The following is a 20,428-nucleotide window of genomic DNA, read 5'->3' on the forward strand; positions in this document are numbered from 1 at the left end:
TAGAGGTGACTTGGAGAGGGGGCCAGGCTGCTGCTTTTCCACCTACTCTTGCCCCTTCTCGCCCAACTGCGGGCACGCTGGGAGCTGCAGGTGCTGTCGGCAGGGCCCGACTCTGCTCTGCAGGTGCCACTGCTGTGCGAGAGGCAAGTGCACGGGGATGGCAGACTGGAGAGGGCCTGGGACCTAGCCATGAAATGGAGGGGAGGGAGGAGAAATACATAAAATCTGACAGCTGGTTAGGTTTTATTCCTCACACCAGTGCTCGTGTGAACCAAGTTGTGCCCAATTGCTAAGGCGGGTCTCTTCCTTTCCRTTTGTTTTTACAGGGCTGGTGCTGCATTGCTGCCGAGGAGGTGGACATGCCTCCGTGAAGAGTTAGGGGGTGTAATCCAACTGGCCCCAGCTCTGATAGAGGTTGGTGTGTTGCATCCACTAAACGAACAAGAACGGGTGCTGAACCTCCTGGCAACGCCTCCCACGGCACCAGGTGATCTTGCCGTTTCTTGCTGAGCCATCCTCAGGGACTGCTCCCTCCTTGGTAGAAGGCTCACCTTCTTCACACAATCTGGCCTGCCCTTTCTTTGGCTTAAAACTAAGTTACAGAAACTACTGTGGGCAAAGGTAGTTCTGCAGATGCCTACACACGTCACCCCAGTGGACTCTGCTGCTTGAGCAATGCATGGGTGCTTTTGTCCCTGGCTTGCTCAAAGCCAGTATAACAACTCAAGTTTCTCACCTTTCAGATTTTCTTTCTTTATGTTTTATGTTATCGGAGAGCTGTGGTGCTCATAGCAGCGACAATGTAAGAGAGGCATATCCATGCTGCCTCCATGTGGGGTGGTTTGGGAGGAGGTAGGTGGCTCACCGTACGCACAAGTCTACTCAGAGGGAAGGTGGGGATTGCTTGGTCTATGCACCCTGCACTACATCCAAGGCGTATATTAATTTTGAAGAAGCACCCTGGAATAAGATGTTCGGCTAATGCTTGTGGGATGCATTTTCTTCTTACCCTGGCTTACTAACTTTGAGGTGGTTACTTCAACTCTCTGAAGCTCTGTTCCCTCATCTGTTAAATGGAGTTAGTCCTAGCTAATTCCTTTTGAAAACACTTAGTGGACTATGGAGGAAAATTCCTGTGTCAGACACAGATATTTTATTCTCAATTAATCAGACTTTTTGTCTCATCGTGGAGACAAGAAAGCCTCAATGGCATAAATGARTTTACATTTAGTTCAACAGTAAATACTGTGTTTACTTTAATGTTTAATAGAGCCTTATCTGTCAAAGGCAATTTGGTATATTTTATGGAAAAAAACTACTTTGCAATTCTGAAACAGTCATAAAGCAACTTTAAAAGTGTTTTAAAAGATGAAAATGTAGTACCTGCTAGCTAAGTGTAAACAGAACCAATCCTTTTCAAATGACTGAGGACAGGGCAGCATTGATTTTTAAAATTCCAAGGGCCAGATTTTTTTTTTTGGCTAGAAAAAATGTGTATCCCAAATGGTTTTAAATCAGTAAAATCTATGTGCTGTTATAGAGATGGAGCAAAATCCTGGCCCCACTGATATTAATGACAAATCACCCAATGAAGTCAGTGGGGTCAGAGTTTTACCCTGGGACTCTATTTATTTTAAAATAATTCATATTTCTGACACTTTTATACACACTTACATAACACAGACTTACAGACTTCCTGTGCTGTACCCATATATATTATCTTTTATAGCAGTGCCCTTGTACTAATGCTTTGTAAAATCTTCTCATGATTTACAACACTAAAGAAAAGATTTTCTAATTTCTCTTCACCCTCCTATTCAGAGGCCATTCTGTATGTTGCCCTCCCCTCTCACACCAGTGCAAACCACTGAAGCCCTGTTCTAACAGAATGATAATAAAGCAGATGCTTTAATTGTAAGCATCTGAGTAAGAGCAGCCACGTTCCAGAGAACATGCCAGTGCTTTAACATGCAGTGGGGCTGTATTGTTTTGCTGCACTGAACACTTTTTTCCTTTAAAATGCCATGCTATGGAGATTGATTGATTTATATGCCTGTTATATGTGCTTGTGGGAAAGAACAAAAGGAGTGCATAAAACTAGCAGTCAGTGAAAGAATTACAGACAGCCTTCTCTGGGGCTCCAGACTCCCTAGAAAAGACAGGTTCAGAAAGTCAGATTGCAAAACAGGTTTTTATTTTGTTCCTTCTCTATCTGAGGAATAAAGCCCTGTGGACAGTCCTCTGTGTTCATGGTCCTGTGATAGCTGCATCTAGCTCCATAGCTGATGGGGAAACTTCTGCACCAGCCACCTTCCTGGGCACCACCCAGGGGACCGAGCGGGACCTTCGGAAACCACTCACCACCTGGCATGAGCTGGAACCAAAGCTCTGAGTCCAGCAGAAACACCCATCTGCCTGGAGGGGAGGAGCAAGAACCCTGAAACATCGCTCCCCGATGAATTACAAATGTGGCAGATGTGGCTTATATGCTCAGGTTTTTCTCCCAGCAGAAGCAGAAAYGATCTGGCAGGTTTGTGAATCATCTCTCTGGCCTAATGGGGCAACCACATATTCTAGAAGAAGATAAACTCTTTTTTTTTTTTTTAAGTCTCACACTATGGCATATATTCATTTTTCCATAACTTTCATAATTCAGAAGAGAATTTTGTTTTTCTGGTTTTACCCAAATACTTTGCTAGTGTTGAAATAAAAGGATGTGACATCATATTTTTACAGGTTCCTGAAATCTGTGCTACTCACATTTCTGAAAGCTATTACATGTCATCCATGTAAAACAGCTGACACTGTCATTGCTCAAAGGAGTGCTGGTAGCTTAAATTAACTTTGAAGTAGAAAAAGCCTTAAAATCCCCTTTGAAGTCTTTCCCCAAGCTTTGTTAAACAGGTCACTCTTTCACCAGTTCGAAGAGCAGCTATGAATGTGATGAATTTTTTAAAACGCATTTTTGAAAATCTATGTGCATTAAGTTCATATCCCCAGTTAAAACATGCGTATGTATGTGCCTAACCATGTAAATAAAGCTCTTTCAGCTGGGGTGCTTATGGATGGTTAAAATAATATCATTATATCTGTTTCTTTGATCACAAGTTAGTGTAACACATTATCTTGATCCTCAGTAACTTCCAGCTTTTATGTTATATTTAATAAAACATGGTGCTGTGTTGCACAATCCCTAGGGAAGCTTTCTTTTCTTTTTTTAATATACATTACATTTTAAATGGGATTAAATTGTCTGATTAGTAAAGCAGGCTCTTGCGGGAGCAGATAAACCCTGAATTCCTCAGGGTGATCTACAGCCATCCTTAAAGTCTTTCCAAGACGCTGGCAAGCTCAGAAAACCCCAGAAAGTTAAGTGAAACATTTTCCCAGTGCCAAGGCTGGTTTCATGTTCCCACCCCACCTTTGCTTTGCTCAGTCTTGTCCCTCCATGCAAACCTTTAATTTTGCCCATACAGAGGTTGGTAAGGCTGTGCTCTAAAGCAGGTGACAGGACTGACACAGCCTTTAAAAGACAAAAATCTCCCTTTTCCCCCAAATCCAAAAGTTGTACAGGGCGTTGCATGGACACAACCACAGGCCTGACGTGTTGCACTGCGAGGYGGGGGAATCTATAACGCAGTTGTGTTGCCACTGAGTGTTATTAAAAACAGTGGTCAGCAAGGTCAGCTGCAGCCATTCCCCCACCAGCCCTGGTTGTTAGCTAATGCTCAAGAGCAGCTTCATGCCACCCCGACAGGGTTGGCATGGCTGCTTACTGGAACCCAGCTGYGAACAGCATCAGGAGACTGGTTGTAGCCCAGTAAATAGGGAACATAGCCCTGAGGAGCCAAGTTGGTAACTAGCGAGGCCTTGCTGCAGGGGTTGCCACTGAAAAGCGCTTGCTCAGGCTCATGAACTCAACAGCGGGGAAGAGCCACAAGGGTTTTGCAGTCGCATCGTAGCCCAGGAAGACAATGAAGCCTTGTCTTGGAGTCGGCTGGGAAGACACATACCTGAACTGCAGTTCAAACCAGAAAAAATGCGTAACAAGGGTTATCCTGTTACAAGGACTTTCGGAAAATGCTTAGAAGCTATGGAGGAGTGGGTAAGGCTACAGAGAGTGGGACCAAGTGGGAGCAGACAGGGCAAGAGAAGGGCGATGCTGCTGAGCAGGCAGCTCTTTCCTCCCAGCCCTTCCTCTGCTCCTGCTGCTCGAGGTGGGGACAGCGATGCAGCCTTCCCTTCGGCAAGTGCAGCAGCCAGCTCTCATCCAAGGTAGCTCATGCCTACGTTCATTTTAATTGTCTCCAGCAGATTAACAGGGGAAAGTGGAGCTTAATAAACTCTGGTAGAAGATGGCTAGATGAATCTGTCGGAGAGGAGGTCCTTTTTAGGCTGTCAAGCAATAATAGCCTTGAGAACCTGGGGCCATGTCATTATGCTCTTTATTACATTTTATAAAGACCATGTATTACAGAAGTAACATTGTAGAGTTGGACAGTGAGAGCCCAAGCAGCTTTTGCTGTAATGCATGCACAGGAAAATTCTTCATCACTTTGGCTTTTACTGGCTAACACAATTGTGTTTAGAACAGTCAATCAACTACTTATGCAAGAAGAAAAGTTAGGAAGTACGATAGACTGACTAGTGAAATACAAATCCAAATTAAGAAGACATAAACGCAAAAGACCTTTTAACTCATTATGGCTCTGCCTCTTGAGTCATAAGGTTTTTAATATTTCTTTGGAGACATTTATATATATATATTACATATTGCTGTAAAATATACTTCTATGCATGTAATTTGTTGCATAATACTCAAGGAAAAAATATACATAATCCTCTGATTATTTTATAAATATCTCAAATGTTTAGTGTCATGACAGAAATCCTATCTAAAGAAAGCTGAAGTTCCCCAGCACAAGGCACAAGACAGAGCTTTATAATACAACTGGGCTTTTTGGTCATTCAGCATCAAGTCCCAGCTCAGACATCATTTATACATGTATGCAGTTTACACAGGTGAGTAGCACAGCCACCTTTTCAGAGAGCTACTCATGTGTAGAGCTACTCTTGCACAATGTAGATCAGCAGAAATACTCACAGTGTGTAAGATGACGTGTTTTAGCTTTTTCAGAGTTGGGCCAAAAAAGAGTTGGATATTTTCAGGACCCAAAGAAGGAGAGTAGGAGTCATGTCTACACAATAGAGAAAATCTCTTCAAATTCACACAGGTAAACATGTTTTGTTCAAAGCTGATCCTTCCCCTCCCAACCACTAGAAGATAATAAGATTACTGAACCAACCGGAAGAAACATTTCACAATGTGTTTAAAGAGTGTTGAAATAATTAATGGCAATTAAATGCCAGTCAAAAAGCTCTAGGAGAAGAATATGTATGATGAAGGATCTGTTGGTATAGATACAATGAGTGAGTTTGATAGCATTTCAGTAAGGCATTGCTTGTATAGACACAAAAGTCACATGTGAAAACAAAGCAGGTTGAATGCTGAAATAGAGATAATGGGAAGAGACCTCACAAAGCATTGCTGTGTTTTAGCTACCTTTGGTGAACCTATTTTAAGAATGTGTTTAATTACCTTTTGCTTCACTTTCCAACCAGAATCTAAATAACTGACTCCAAAGTGAACTGTAATTTGCATTATCAACTGTTTGGTTTGAGGTAAAAAACAGGCAGGTGAAGAAAGCTTAGTTCCTTGCGCTGGCATATAACTCTGCATACTGCCATATGTAAGACCTAAGCCCAGGACACTGAAAACCTGAGTCAATAAGCAAGGATTCGTGAAACTCGGATACTCCCACTGAATGCGTGCATCAGTGGCAAGGGCTTTTGGCTTTTCTGGCAGCATGTAAGCTTCCTCTTAGCTCCTCAAACCAGGATCCAAAATCTGTCAACACTCCCTCTCTCCCTGGCCCCCTGCAACCCCCAGCCCGGGACACTGGTGTGACATTTAAGGCAGTGAACATAAGGCATTTTAGAAGAAACCAGTATCCAGTACAGAGTTATGACCCCATAAACGACAAGATGACAGAATCTGTCCCGTTGGAAAAGTCATGAGAGAGAAACTCCTTCAAACACATCTCTGACCCAAGAGATAAAATTAGAAAACTCAAAGACGACTGTTGTGAAATCGGTTTTGCATGCCCTAGTAATTTAGAAAGTTTAGATAAGTATTTGAGTAGATGTCTTGGTGTTTTTGAGGACATTGGCTGTATTCACACTGCCTTTAATGGGGCCAGGATTTTATCCCTGAACTTTGTGCTACTTATGCAAAGCAGCCAACACTAGGTTATATCAGGGCTCAAATGAGAGCAGGAATGAAATCAGTGTGGTATTCAATTTGCTAAGGAACTTTCCCTTTAGCAGGCAAACAGGATCTCTTTGCTCAAAAGCCATGACTGCTTGTATGAGGGAATGGCCTACAAAAATTCCACCATCTAAGTAGTTTATTTGAAAAATACCTCCAGGAAAAAAATTAGTAGCATCAATTCAAGTGATAAACTATAAACCATGGAACTCAGAAATACAGCTGTCTCACAGGGAGTAAAAGTGCCTTCCTCTTAAGAAAATTTTGACTTTTTCAGGGAAAATTTGAAAGAAAAATCTTGGCCTCACAGCATAATATTCTGATTCTAAAAAGTGGCAACAGTCTGAGTTCAGGAGTGTCAGCTCCTTTCTCTTTGGAAGGCAGTTTGAGGGCCTAACTCCTTAAATTATATTTCCATGATGTTTCCCTTTCTTTATAAAGAGACTTTAACTAACCCCATTTGCAAAAACTTAGCTTCAGTTGAGCACTTATCCACTTTGATTGTTAGAGAATATTTGACAAATCCTTGTAAAAAAGTTTATCTTACTAACATTTCTATACTGATAAAATAAAACTTAGACASTTTAATAGAAGAATTTATATATATATATGTATAAAAGCATATATATATATACACACACACATACACACACATATAGTTTTTGCAGCAAATAAATCAATCTAAAGAAACCCTCTTTCTCCACTTGAAATGATTCCACCATGTAAAAATGAATTAAGGGACAAGGTAAAAATAAATACCTGTTAAATGTGTATCTTTCTTTTGGGTAAGAGAGAGCTATTTTGTTTTGTTTTCTTTCCCTTGGTAATAAGCTTATTAATAGCGTTAAAGGTTTTCTGCTGCATAAAAGTACGGTTTTTGTGAATATTGTTAGAAATCAGATGAAAAAAATGGCCTATGTAGATGCTGCATTTAAAAGCCCTCTGCTTATGAACAGGTCTTTTGACTCAAACAAGTAAAATGCTGCTGGTACTCTCTTCTTCAGTCACATATTCTTCTTTCCTTAAAAGCACATGTGACCCTGTCCTATGCAGAATTTGGAGAGAAGCATGTACACTACTTACATTCCTCTTTAAGTTCCAGACACTAAAATATCCCAAAATTAAAGCTGGTGTAGTATTTCAGGCTTAAAAAAAAGTTTACATGATGCTTACCTTCAGCACAGGATTAAATTCACCCCATGGGAAAGAAATGCCCACACTGTGAACAGGAATAAGTATTCTAATGTTTCTGGATATCACAGTGCTGGGAAATCCATCTGCATGACTCTGTTTTTCACCATATATTGATTTTTACCATAAGTTGTTCTAAAATTAGAAAAGGCCAGGATCTGACAAGTATCSTTTTTGTTTAGTTCTTGCAGATGGAAACCATGAGGTACTTTCTCAGCTTGAAACTGTTCCAATAGCTGAGGCACTAATAGGACATATTAAACTGAATTTATATAAAATCTTGTGTCTTTACATCATGCTACATCATTTATGGCATGCTGGGCAGTGACAGGGTAAGTTATGAAAATGTTATAAAAACACAGCAGATCAGAGCTGGCTTTGTAGCAGGTTTCATGAATTTCTTCATCCAGAAGGAATAAATTTTGCATGGGAGCATTCTGCATAGCACCCCTGCAGAGCAAGAGATTAAAACTGGATTTAACATTTACCTCTTGCTAAACTATAAATCAGGGATTAGAATTGATAATGGCAGTTATCCATCAACAGCAATGCAATTGCAGATGAATAGAAGGAGTTTCATGGATAAGAGAAATCCCCTCCCTTTTTTTCCTAAAAAAAAAAAAAACAAACCTCTTCTCCTATTTTAAAGGTTTCTAGGCTCTGAATAGAGAGTGATTAGATCCATGCCAGTCATCAACCTGCATAAGGAAGATGCATTTGAAATAAAACCTCTCCATGTTGCAGAACATTATTCTGARTCTATAGCAGTGGGCTAGAGTTCAGATACAGCAGTTTGCATTGTAGACACCTCTCACAACAAGATCCGAAGAAACATCTACCACAGGCGGCAAGACTCTGCACCTCGATTCATAGTTGTATTTACTGGGCAATTGAAAGCTTTACGGAACTCTTCAAAATTGCTCATGGCACCAATAACTCTGCAAAGAAAGAAGAAAAATGGTCAACATGCAAGTTATTTTCTGTTGAACACTATAGATTCTGTAGGTTGCATTTTCAGGTTTCTCATATCATTTTTCCAGAAATAAAAGCAAAAACTTCAGGAGAAGCAACACCATTTAAAGTTAATGTGAAGCCAATCTTGTTTCTTTCAGTGTTTTGAGAGGTATCTTACTTTGCAAGAAACTAGATTGAAAACAATTCTATTGTTTGGATACTATGTCAGTTAGCACAATTCTCTAATCTGACCACTGGCAGTAAAGGTAGCAGGTCAGTAGTAACCTCGTATAGTGAAATTCTACTTCCAGCAGCTACAAAACTGCCCTGGCCCCCTCTCAAGCTCTTTTGCTTCCACCCAGATGGTGCAATATTGAAAGAACAGCACATCTCTGCCTYGAACAGTCTAGACAATGTGTCTGCAACCCAGATTGGCACCTTCAGGCACAGGGAAAGAGCTCGCTCTTTGTATGCAGTCATCCTTGGCTGCTTCTTCCATATCTGTATTATTTCATGCTGTCAGAAATGATTATTTTACCATTGCTAGATTGAGATTGTGTTGTTTGCTGATTTCTCCCCATGCTTTTAAGCATCTTGGAACTTACTAATCTGAAATTTGAAATGGTATTAAAGCAAACAGCATCCTGGGTTAAAAGCAGAAAAGTATCTACTGAGATATTAATTGTATGCCTTTCCAAGGGAAGGCATTTTTCTCCATTGCAGACAATCAGCTTCTCAGCGTAGCTCAGCATGATAGAAAACATTCTTATTACATTGATTAGATTTTCTGCGGGTAAGAAAATCTGCAGTCACCTGGTGCAAAAATGTCTAAAGGTCAGATTTGTAGGAAGAATTACAATATGTTGTTAGGTTTCAAATAAGACATACAGCTTTACTGTAGAAAAGTTGCAAATACTTATTCAGGGACTGGGACAGCAAGAGCTCTGCATGCAGAACTGCTGCTGAAGTTAGTGGGAGTTCTGTCTGCCATGCTGGGGATTTCACTTTGAAACAGGCATTCAAAATGAGTAAAGCACATGCTAATATTGAAAATCTGTTAATTAAATATAAATAAACCCAGAAATTTAGTAAATCTGTTAATAAAATATAAATGAAAACAGAAATTTAGTAAGCAAAAAATATTTACTTATCCATAAATGTGACTCTTCTATCTATGCTTTGATATTGCCACATATTAACTGTGGAATCTGAGTCAGCTGTCCGGATTTCATCCCATTGAACTACAGTCTAGACAAATTCTGCTGAATGGGTCACCAYTGGCTCCCTTGACAGTCAAAAAAATATGTATGTGCAGAGTCCAAGTCATCCAACTTACATATTTACAAAATGATGAGATACACGTATACACCCTCAAAATGCCTATTCTTTTTTGACTATGAAGGGAATCTCAGATGACTAGCTCAGATGTACACAGCTGTGCTCAAGATGTGCATTTTTCACTTTTTTTTTCTCTCCTTTATGATTACTTTTTATAATTGTTTAAAATGGGCTGTTTGGGCTTTTTGGATAGCAAGAGCTGTCAGTGTTGGAAGTGGCTGTACTGCTGTTATGAACATGATGGTCTCAGGACATAAATGCAGCAAAGTTGGACAAAATAGATAATATTGCTTGTTAGCACAGTTGATAAGATTTGGAAAAACAAACAGGCACCACACTCTCTCTCTAGGTCTGAAACAGAAGCCTGTGCTGAGTATATCACATAAAAACTAAAACAAAGGTTTAACTATATTTTCTAGACTCTGGATTCATCTAATTTTATTTGGAAGTTTCTTCCATAACCTGATTCCTTCAGCTAAATGTAATTTTTCCTCATGAATGCTCTATCCCCAGCTTCCCTGCATCTTGTGTGATTTGCACCATCTCATGGGAGTGTAGCTATGTGATGATTCAGAATATATAAATAGGTAAATAAATCTGAAGACTTTAAAAGGTAAGAGCCGGTTATTTTACCAAAATCTTGACAGGGGTAGGAATTATAAAAAATATCACTCTGTAGGCCAAAGATGAGCCTGTTACTCCAGTTCTCATGGCCATGAAGCATTTTCAACTGCTAAAGGAAAGTGGATTGGCATATCGCATTAGTCTTACCCTAGCTAGCTGGTGTAGCAGGTATTGCAAAGACACAGCAGCACACACTTCAGTGCAGACTACAGAGGTCTACCAAGACTACGCATACCCATTTGCATTGTTAGCTTACGTTAAATTTGTGTCATCTTGTTTCTAGTTCCATTGTTTTAAATCCAGTCTGTTCAAAAGTAGTTTGAGATACACTATAGATGCTGTGGTTTTATCTTCAACTTCAGTGTAGCTGGGTCCCAGGAATATATCAGAGTACCTGTTACCCTTCACAATTTGTGAAGCAACCTCACAGCTCCTCTGTGAAAGCAGTATTGATATTTTTCTTTTACCAACAGAGAACTGAGACAAAGACAGATTCATATTACCCAAATTTAGCCATGTAGGAGGTGGCATCTAAGCTCCCTCTTTAGTCAATAGAAAGAGGTAGGAATCTCCAAAAGACAATTAATCCATTGTATTGGAGATGCTTCCACTATGACAAGACAAATAACCTTCTGGAGCTGCTAACATTCTTCCACCAAATATGGAGGTAATATAGCCATTTAACTGAGGACAGGCACAGAATAAATGTAATTAAGATGAATCCTAACAGAAATAACTTGGTCTTGGTTACATAAACTCTGTAGAAAAGTGGAGAAGTAAACTCAAGCTTCCTAATTCTCACATAGACTTTAAACCTTCCTCCTTTTTCAGCCTCTCCTTCTTGAGGTTCAGGTTTGTCTGTGGTTAGAAAAGCCTCCTGGGGAAAGGCACTGAGACACTGTTATGGTTGGACTATCACAGCTCCTTCTAGCAGAGCATGTCTTGAAGGCCAGCTGGAGTTCACTCTTAAACTGGACTTAAAGAGCATGTTGTGCTTAGCATTTCTACCTGCTCATTACCAGTATAATTCAAGGAACTGTCTCTAAAGCTTTTAATGAACACAAGCAGATTAAATCAAGGACACTTTTAACATTCATTGTCTTTTAAACTAGAGCTGCATAGAAATAAAAAGAGATAGATGGAACATTTTAGATACTCAGGCCTTGATTATAGAACATCACAGAGATTAGAGTGTGTTCTGGTTCAGCTGTTTTTGTAGTTAGATGCAAGACTCTCATTTTTACAGAAAGGCATTTGTAATAGCAGAATATAAGCTAATAAAAACAGTTCAATTTCAGTCTAAGCCAAGAGTGCAGTCCARTTTTGTGTTTGCTCTTAAATGCCTCTTAACATGCTAAATTTCTGCACTTGTGTGCTACAGTGATTGATCCTGTATGTATCCTGAGTAAATACATTATTTGCACTACCTGAACTGAGGAGGGCTGTGAGCTCCAATATGTATTTGCTCTCTTGCAGATTCTGGTCTAAAGGAGTTGCATCTTACCTAATAAAAAATAAAAAGCAGAAACAGGCGCATTATTTGAGATGACTTTGTAAATAAAGCAAAATGTCATATCACAGTTCTTTAGATACCTATTACTTATAGAATGCACAAAATGGAAAGAAACCATTAACTCCTATCTTGTTTCACCTTTGGTAGCTTTGCAGTTGATGTATTCTCTTGTTTTTCAAAACTTAATGGATCAAATCTCCACCCACTGTTATTCTTCACCCACTCATTCCCATCGTTTAATCGCAGCCACTTTACTAGTTCTTTTTTGAGATTCTCTACAACTGAAGCTTGTTTTTCAGCTTGTGCTGCAGCATCCCACGCCTCGATAATTATCAAGTATACTTCTTGGTCTCAAAGCTATGTAATGTATATAAAAGGTACAATGTAATGATGCTTCTCATCTCTAGAATTGCAACTACATTACCCGACACATTTGCTTCAGTATTGGAATGTCAGTTTCTTTTGAAATGACACATTTTTCAAGTTTCCATCAATGGTCCCTAATTCACTGTTCCTATATACAATACTCAACCCAATTGTAACTGGCCATAAAACAGGATAGTGATAATATTTGCAAAACTGAATAGCCCCTCTTGTGCTATATCTATCGCATGAAAGACCTCACGCAATCAGCCCTTACCTTACCTAAGTGTTGAATGTTTCCCATTGACAAAGGCCAGACAGCCTTTAAGCCAGACAGCCCATGGGAAACATGGACTTCTGTGCAATTTTGGCTGGCTGGAGACAGCCCTGACCGTTTGGATGAGCCTATTGAGTGTCTCGAGCTCTGTGGAAATAGACTGAGCTCAAGGGTGCCTGGCATACGCTGCTCTGACTGCGCCAGCGTGTCCCCTCACAGCGTACACTGGACATATGGTTCCTGCAGCAGTCGTCTAAGACCCCCAGATATTTCCTGTGGCTTCAAAGTCTTCCTGGAGAAAAACTGACACAGCGTGAAACTCAGCTCAGTATAAACAACCAAATCAATCTTTTTATSCATTAATGTAGTCAAACTAAAGTGGCCATAGGCCCATGCACCGCTACACTGACTCTCTGCAAAGAAAAAGTGATTTTCATCCAGAGCTGGTTAAAAAACAACATTGGTCGCACTGGGTCTCTTTTCTCTAATTCTCTGTGATTCATTCCTTTAGGGGTGAGCAAAGTTTTATAGCCCAGCTTTTACTCCTCCTATAGGGAGTTTGTCCAGTTGTTCACCAAATGAATCATTTCTGATTCTCTCCCTTGTTCTACATTAGTTTTTATAGAAAATTTGCATTCTCTATCAAAGGTTTATCACAACCCACATTTAGTGTACAGCAAACTAAGCTGGGGAAAAAAGAAACATTTTCTTCAATGCTGCTTAGTTTCACTGAACAATGTGCCCAATAACAAATGAGAGTGGCACGCTTGCAACAGGAGTCTGTAGCTGAAGCAGTGAGAAACTGCTGTATCTTGGAAACCCTGCAAAAATGGGAAGCTGGAAAGGGAAGATATTAAAGGAGTCAATAGATGCAAGAAGACTTAGCAGTGGAGGGAAGTAGCAAGAGGAAAGAAAGCTGCCATGACAACACAATGCAAGAACAAGAATAATTTCAGCAGTTCTGGTACCATGGATGGATAGATGAGGACAGAAAGAGAAAGAGAAAAGAAGTAATAGTCTTGGGAAAAGAAGTCTCTACTTATACCCTTAAAAGTCTGGGTTTAGTTGGTATAGATTGTTAAAACAAGGCAATCTCATCTCCACACTGTATATCGTGCAGGTTAATAGCTGTAGACTTGAAACATATTTGTACTACTCACATGGGCATAACTCAGAAAGAAAAGCTGGTTGTGTGTGAACTCAAGGCCTGGCAGTAAAGGCTCTTCTTCTCCTCCTCTCTTTTCTACAATCCATCTCCTGTATGCCTGATAAGAAAGAGACACTGAGTACCCTTCAGTGACATGGAGCTTAACCACGTTTATTTTTTTTTAAGCAATACTGTGTTTCAGCCATTTTTCACCTACTTACCCTGAAAGCCTCTCGCAAACCTCCATTATCTGCAATGTTTTCCGCCAAAGTCCTCTTGCCTTTTACCTGGCAGAATGAAAGAACATCAGTCATTTGACCTGTTTCTGAACTTCCTTCTTGATCAACTTCAAGAGACGGGAAAAATAAAAAGCGGTGAGGTTGACCTCAGCCAATTTCAGCAATCATATCTCAAGTAAAGAAAATCGGTTTTCAATGTGAAAACTGTCAGTAAACAATTCTCTGTGATGAGTTAGCCTGACTCTGGGCCTAGATCTCAGTAGCACAAAATGTAGTAGATAAAATGCCCTCAAGAATCCTGCCCCTGATCTTTGATCTGGGCTTCGATAATTTTCCTTCAAGACTGTTTTTATTCGGTTGCATGTGAGATCCAATAGCCCCATTCTTAAACTTTTATTTGAGAAGTTATATTTGTTTCTTTGCATAACTCTTTCTTTACGGACAACTAGGAAACTACAATAACTTTTAAGTCATAACATAAAACAGCATAATAAAAAAAACCTGTCAGAGAGAGAATCAAAATTGATAGTGTGTTCAGTTCTCTAAAAAAAWAATCTACAGAGGAGACTCATGTTGCTTTTCCCCAGTATTGATTCCAGCAGCAAGAGCATTGGCAACAAGAGTATATTCTGAGAAGCAGTGCTATCTAAGCTTTCTGAAAAAGCCAGTCTCCTGGTATTACAAAGTGCAATATCATTATGAAGAAACCCTCACTTCTGTGAAGTACAGCATTATCGCTGATTACCCGGCCTACTAGGGTCTTAGCGTTATCAAACTGTATTTGCAATTAAGCAGTTTTACGCTCTGCTGTCCCTCGAATGAGCAATATAATTGAATACAGCTTTGAGGAAAGCTCCAAAGGTCAGTGCTGGCCTGCAAATCATCTGCTGATGGGTCCTCCCGTGCCTCAGGGGATGAGTGCAGAGGGTTAGGGGTCAGGATCCACTTTAGTATCAGGACAGTAAAAGAGAGGAAAATGGGGGTGGACAGGTAGAAGGACCCAGAGAGTACCAGGCACATGCATACAGCCCCACTACTCAGTGCAGACACGTGCCTGAATCAGACCAGAGGCATCTCGCTTGACCTAGCAAGGGTGTAAGAGTGAAGAAATGGAGGCAGCAGAGGAGAGCGCACCCCTTTCCTCCCAGCCCTCCCCTCCACACAGGAGGACAGAGGTGGAGACGGGAAGGAGGTAACTGGGAGAAAAGGTGCTGGGACAGCAGGGAACACATACACGTGTATACTGGCTTTGCTTCTGGCCTACCTACTCCTAATTTTTCGTTGGAGTAGGCTCATGAAGAACTCTGATTTAGATCATAAAATGAGAGTAACCTAGCAGTGGCACACTGGCCATAGGTTATTTCAATAAGACCTTCCACTGATCTCAGGCAGCTCTGGGTCATACATCTGAGACTACTATGTGCAGACAGTTCGTGACTGGATGCAGGGACCATGATAAGCCCTTTATTTGATCAGATGACTTTAGGTGATTACTGTACTCTGAAGCGATTTCTATACCCATTTCTTCTTTCATTAAGCTTCTTTTCTGGAGACAGTTTTATTGTGAACTGAGTGAGAAAGTGGAAAAGTAAATAGGTTTCTTGAGTCATATAAAATGTTCCTACAGGGGTGAAAACAAAACAAAGCAAAACTGCAGAATGTACAAATATTGGAAATGTAAATGACAGAAAAAAGGAAAGAAGGAAAGCTCTTTGCACGTGTACCTCTTCATACAGAAGCTATAAAATATTGCAGAAAATATCAAATTTCTTTCTCTACCCTCTAAAAAGAACTTAAAGTTATTCCACAGAATTCCACTATAATATTTCAAGAGAAAAAACCTTGCAAGTGACAAGGCTGCACATGAAAGGATCTCACTGTTAAGCCCATCCACCAGCTCCAAAGGCTCTAACTATCCTGGAAGGGAAAATTCAGACCTACCCCACATCAAGAGACACTGCAGAAAGTAAAGTGGATGGATGAGCCAATGGCAGAAGCATGGGAAGGACTCAGTCAGTTCCTTGGGAAAGCTTTTAAYGACCTTCTGTAAGTGACATTTTTGTGTTGATAGTTCTTGTAGTGCAGATGTTCAGGAACCAGCCAGAGAATTTTTATTTGCAAATTATCTTACATGAAGTACTTCAAGTCTGAGCTGTTGGACTTCAGACTGGACTGCAAAATGACCTTGTTATCTCTGAGACTAATACAAACAGCCCAGGGAAAAGTGTTAAAATTACCATTAGGCATTCAGTGCAACCTCTCTATTCTTGAAAGGCAAAGAAGTATTTCTGATGCTAAAATGCAAGTAAAAGGGATAGAACTGAGCAGGAGGGGGCATGTGTTTTATCCTAAAAATTAAGATTAAAAGCATGTTCCAGCCAAAGTCAATGGAACTATAGCTATTCATTTGTGAAGGTCTGGGATTTATCCTATTTATCCTTCATTTGGGACACTTAGAGAAAATGCACATTTTCAGAGGAGCCCATATTTCTGATAGACAATAAAATAGAGAGCATTTCCTTGCCTTTTCTTTCTCAGTCCTTTTATGTGAGCTACTGCTTTCATACTCCCTTCATTTGAGATCAAATCGTGTCTGCATGCACGCATGGAAGAAAGAGTTGAATGTGGAATAACGTAAGGTTTATGCATCCATTTTATAACTGTAATAAATAAGTAGTAAATAACAGGCAGAATTGCTAAAGGGATCTATAAAACATACTATTTTCTTCTTTTTAAAAAGAATGACTGCTCAGCCCTCGTCACTGACCTCACTTTCAGAAGACATTTAATGTGCTCACAGCAATTAGACCAGCCCTGCTGAGTGGCTTCATCCTCTTCCTTGGTTTCCAATATGATGTTATGGTGAGAAGCAGTTTAACCCTGTCACCAGTGTACGGGTAGTGGTATTTGACTGGACTAATCGAATGTGACAGACAATTTTGATCACAATTATTCACCTCAAAAAATGATTTGTTGTGAGAATCAAGTTGGTAGTCTAATATCCCACTCTGTTGGGGTTTATGAACAGATAATTAAAAAGAAAAACACTAACAAAAACACCAACAAAAACAAACAAACAAACAAACAAACCCCCCTCCTAATCAACCAATGCTTTCAGTCAGTGGTATTTTACATACATGTAAGCCAGCTCTCTTCCAGTAGTAATTGCTGTATTGGTTAATCATGCATTTTGTCTTCTCTTTAAATTTTTCTTCAGAGTCAGTCGTCCACCAAGGGTCTAAATTTCCATTTTTGTCATATTTCCGACCTAGAAAGAAAGAGAGAAAGAAGGAAAGAAGGAAAGAAAGAAGAAAAGAAAACAAACCTTCCTGTTGGAAAAAATATATACTTTTCCAATTTTAGAATCTAGCACCTGCACAAAAATGAGAGCTAAATGTATGTGTGCATGTGTGTGTGTGTGTGTGTGTATGTGAAAATGGATAAGACAAGTGGGAAAAATCTGGGCCCAGTGAAGTCAGTGCTAAAAAGCTGGTATTCCATTTAGTGCCATAATTTCCATTTTTATAATAAAGTTGCAATGACTAATGAGTGCTATAGTACATCTTATAATTACACAGTGTAACAAGCACATGAGCTTTCCTGTAAGTACAATTGTGAGTATTTTTCATCCACAGCCCATATGTCTTTGATTCTGCAAACTGGATATTAACTCATTTATTATTAATTAATTATACACTTGACCAGGGAAAAAAACCAAATCTGTTTCATGAAAAACGTCTGAACTTTCCATTTTTTGCTTTGGAACAAAACCAGAATGTTTGAACCATGTTCATGGAAGCAAGGAGAATATGTATATCGCATCCCCCAGGTTGGTGGTTATAGCAATGGCTCAAGGAAGAGTAGGTCCCTGCTCTGTCTGGTTTATTGAAGAGTATTTAATCTCCATCATCTCTACAGCCAGTCTGAGCAGGAACCTAAAAATTTGACTCTCAGAGCAGACCACTACCCCTTGGGCTAGGCTCTTACCTTCCAAGCACAGAAATGGATACATCTTTAGGGAGTGCATCCATTTAGACAAGACAGCACATTTCAGGAAAAAAAAAGGGGCGGGGAGGGATGAAAATKTCTTCAGTACTTTTGTAATTGGTATTATATGTCTCTACTGGCTGTTTCGTACTTCTCTTCTCTGGAGTTCTAACAAAGAATCAAATCACACAGCAAGGCTGCATCTACACGGACAGCTAAATCTGCTCTCCAAAAAAGTCCTGATATGCCTTGTGTCTGTATTACTGCACCAATAGACGATTTAAGACTTGACTACCAGCCTTTTGGGAATATGAGTCAGCACTGAAGACCAACCAAATCCAGGCCCTCCACATCATGCTGCAAGATGAAAAAATTAGCCACTACTCATGTCCTGTAACATTCCCTATAGAAGGGTCTAGTTCCAGAAGCCAACTTTATCAAATCAAACTATCCATTAATTACATGGATGTACTTGCTACACAATAATTTGTATGATATGGAAGAGATAGGGCAAGTGGAAGTTTGTGAAGAAACATTTTTCCTTTAGGGAGCTTTTGTTCACCCCAAATAAATTGTTACAGGACAGCGCCAATAGGATACAAGTTTTTATTTTTAATAGGTATTCAAAGTAATGTACCACACACAACCTAACTATTTAGGCACTGAGCTAAAAGCATACTTTTCCTCAAACTTCCTATATATTCAGTGGAGAGAGGTTCTTCTAGATAGTGAGTCAGAGCAGGAGATCAGTCGGACRCTGAGAATTGCTCTCTGGAGGAGGCTGTCTCTCTCTTTCTCTAAAGGGAGCTCTGATTTACAAAGCACTTTCAAAGTTAGTTGGTGGGAATGCCCCAGCCCACCCAATGTTTCAGGAAAGCTGATAAAGTCTGTTTTGACACTTTCAGAGCATTTCTTCTTTAATTTTGCAATATATTTTTATTCAGGTTTTGTATTTTAATTTTTTAATATATTTGTCTTTTAAAATGTCAAAACTGAAATGAAAAGATTTCTGAGGAATAATTTTTATTATGTAGAAGTTCTTTGAGCCCCCGCCCCCTCCCCCCCCCCACCAGCCAGGTCTTTGTGAATCTGTTGTTGATTTAGTTTCCATACTTTCTGGAAAACAAACAAACAAAAAGTGTCAAGATTATGGCATTCCTTACAAAAAAAAATCTGGCTCAGGCAAGCAAGAGTGTATGTAAATAAATAGTAAAAAAAAACTTCAGAATTTTCCTTACACAATTCAGCATTGTGTAAAAAAATAACAAAAAATAAAAATTCTGGAAGATATACAAGTCATCTTTCTAATCCATCAACTCTGTAAAAAATAGTTACCACAATATAGACAAATACTCACCATTACTATCAAATCCATGAGTAAACTCATGACCAACAATTACTCCTATGGCACCATAGCTTAAAGACCTGTAACACAGAGAAGTATTTTCCCTCAGAGCATATTCATACTCATGAACATTGAAGTACAGAAGACAGAAGATGAAAGGTTTCTACCTCAGGAAAAATTGCTATTTATTTAACTGGGGGTAGGGGGGAAATGATCTAACAATAGTATCTACAAAATTTTGTCTTAAACTCTGAATGTGAAATTCTCATTTGTTTAAAAACAACCTTTAATGTAAAACCTTGAAGAACACTGYGGTGGTTCACTCTTCTAACCAAATCCCTGATTAGCATCATCTCCGCTCCAGAATGTCTTTTCTAGCTAATTGCRTTATGCATATTCTACATATCCTGCAGAACAGGACAAAGTCATAGGTGGAATTATTCTCTTAGCGTAATCATAAAAAAAAAGCATAGATCAAAGACTGCAATGGGCCTGTGTAATGCCAGCTCTAATCATTCTTCTCTGGCATGCAACAAACAGACTTGCAAATGACTGACACTAGTTTGCAAAGCATTAAACAGATCTCCATTCAGTTTTCAAAAGACAGGTCATACAGTTTCCTTTCACCTACACAGGAGCAGGACATGATCTACAATCAGATCTAATGCACTGGAGAACCAGAATAAAAAGAAATATGTTGTATTCCTGTCTGACAATGAATTATATTCTCCTGGTTAAATCTGAATAAACATGCATTTGGGAGAAAGGGGGATGAACATGGGAGAGATTCTGTTTTCTGATATCAAATGCAGCGGATGGTTGGAGGAGGGGAAGCTATCCACTAAACACATCTTTCACTTGTTAGATTGTTCTCTGTGACTATAATTATTTCAGTTATTGAGATGCCATACCTCAAAGTAGCTTAGGGTATTTCTAACACATTGTATTAAAATAGGAGAAAGGCTGAGGGTTTTGAAGTAACATGTTATTACTGGACTTAATGATCCATAACATGTTAATTGCTCATCCCAGTCATGCCCAAAAAGTATTATATGATTTAATTCCCCCTGCTCCTATAACAATCCTTCCCTTTCCTTTTTTCTTTCCTGAAAGGTAATTTGC

At 39.5% G+C, this 20,428-nt stretch overlaps 1 protein-coding gene across 1 annotated transcript in view; it reads right to left on the reverse strand.

The window, feature by feature from the left end:
• Positions 1–8,354: 8,354 nt before the first annotated feature.
• PHEX (phosphate regulating endopeptidase homolog X-linked) overlaps positions 8,355–20,428 on the reverse strand; it is a 103,338-nt gene continuing 91,264 nt past the window's right edge. The window contains exons 17-22 of the mRNA XM_026062860.1: positions 19,319–19,386; positions 17,112–17,242; positions 13,957–14,022; positions 13,749–13,853; positions 11,863–11,939; positions 8,355–8,457 (exon numbers count right to left, since the gene is read on the reverse strand). Coding sequence (XP_025918645.1) covers positions 8,355–8,457; positions 11,863–11,939; positions 13,749–13,853; positions 13,957–14,022; positions 17,112–17,242; positions 19,319–19,386 — 550 coding nt within the window. The remainder of the gene's footprint in view (positions 8,458–11,862; positions 11,940–13,748; positions 13,854–13,956; positions 14,023–17,111; positions 17,243–19,318; positions 19,387–20,428) is intronic.

This window comes from Apteryx rowi, unplaced genomic scaffold (genome assembly GCF_003343035.1).
Source record: "Apteryx rowi isolate R43461 unplaced genomic scaffold, aptRow1 scaffold_194, whole genome shotgun sequence".
NCBI lineage: Eukaryota > Metazoa > Chordata > Aves > Apterygiformes > Apterygidae > Apteryx > Apteryx rowi.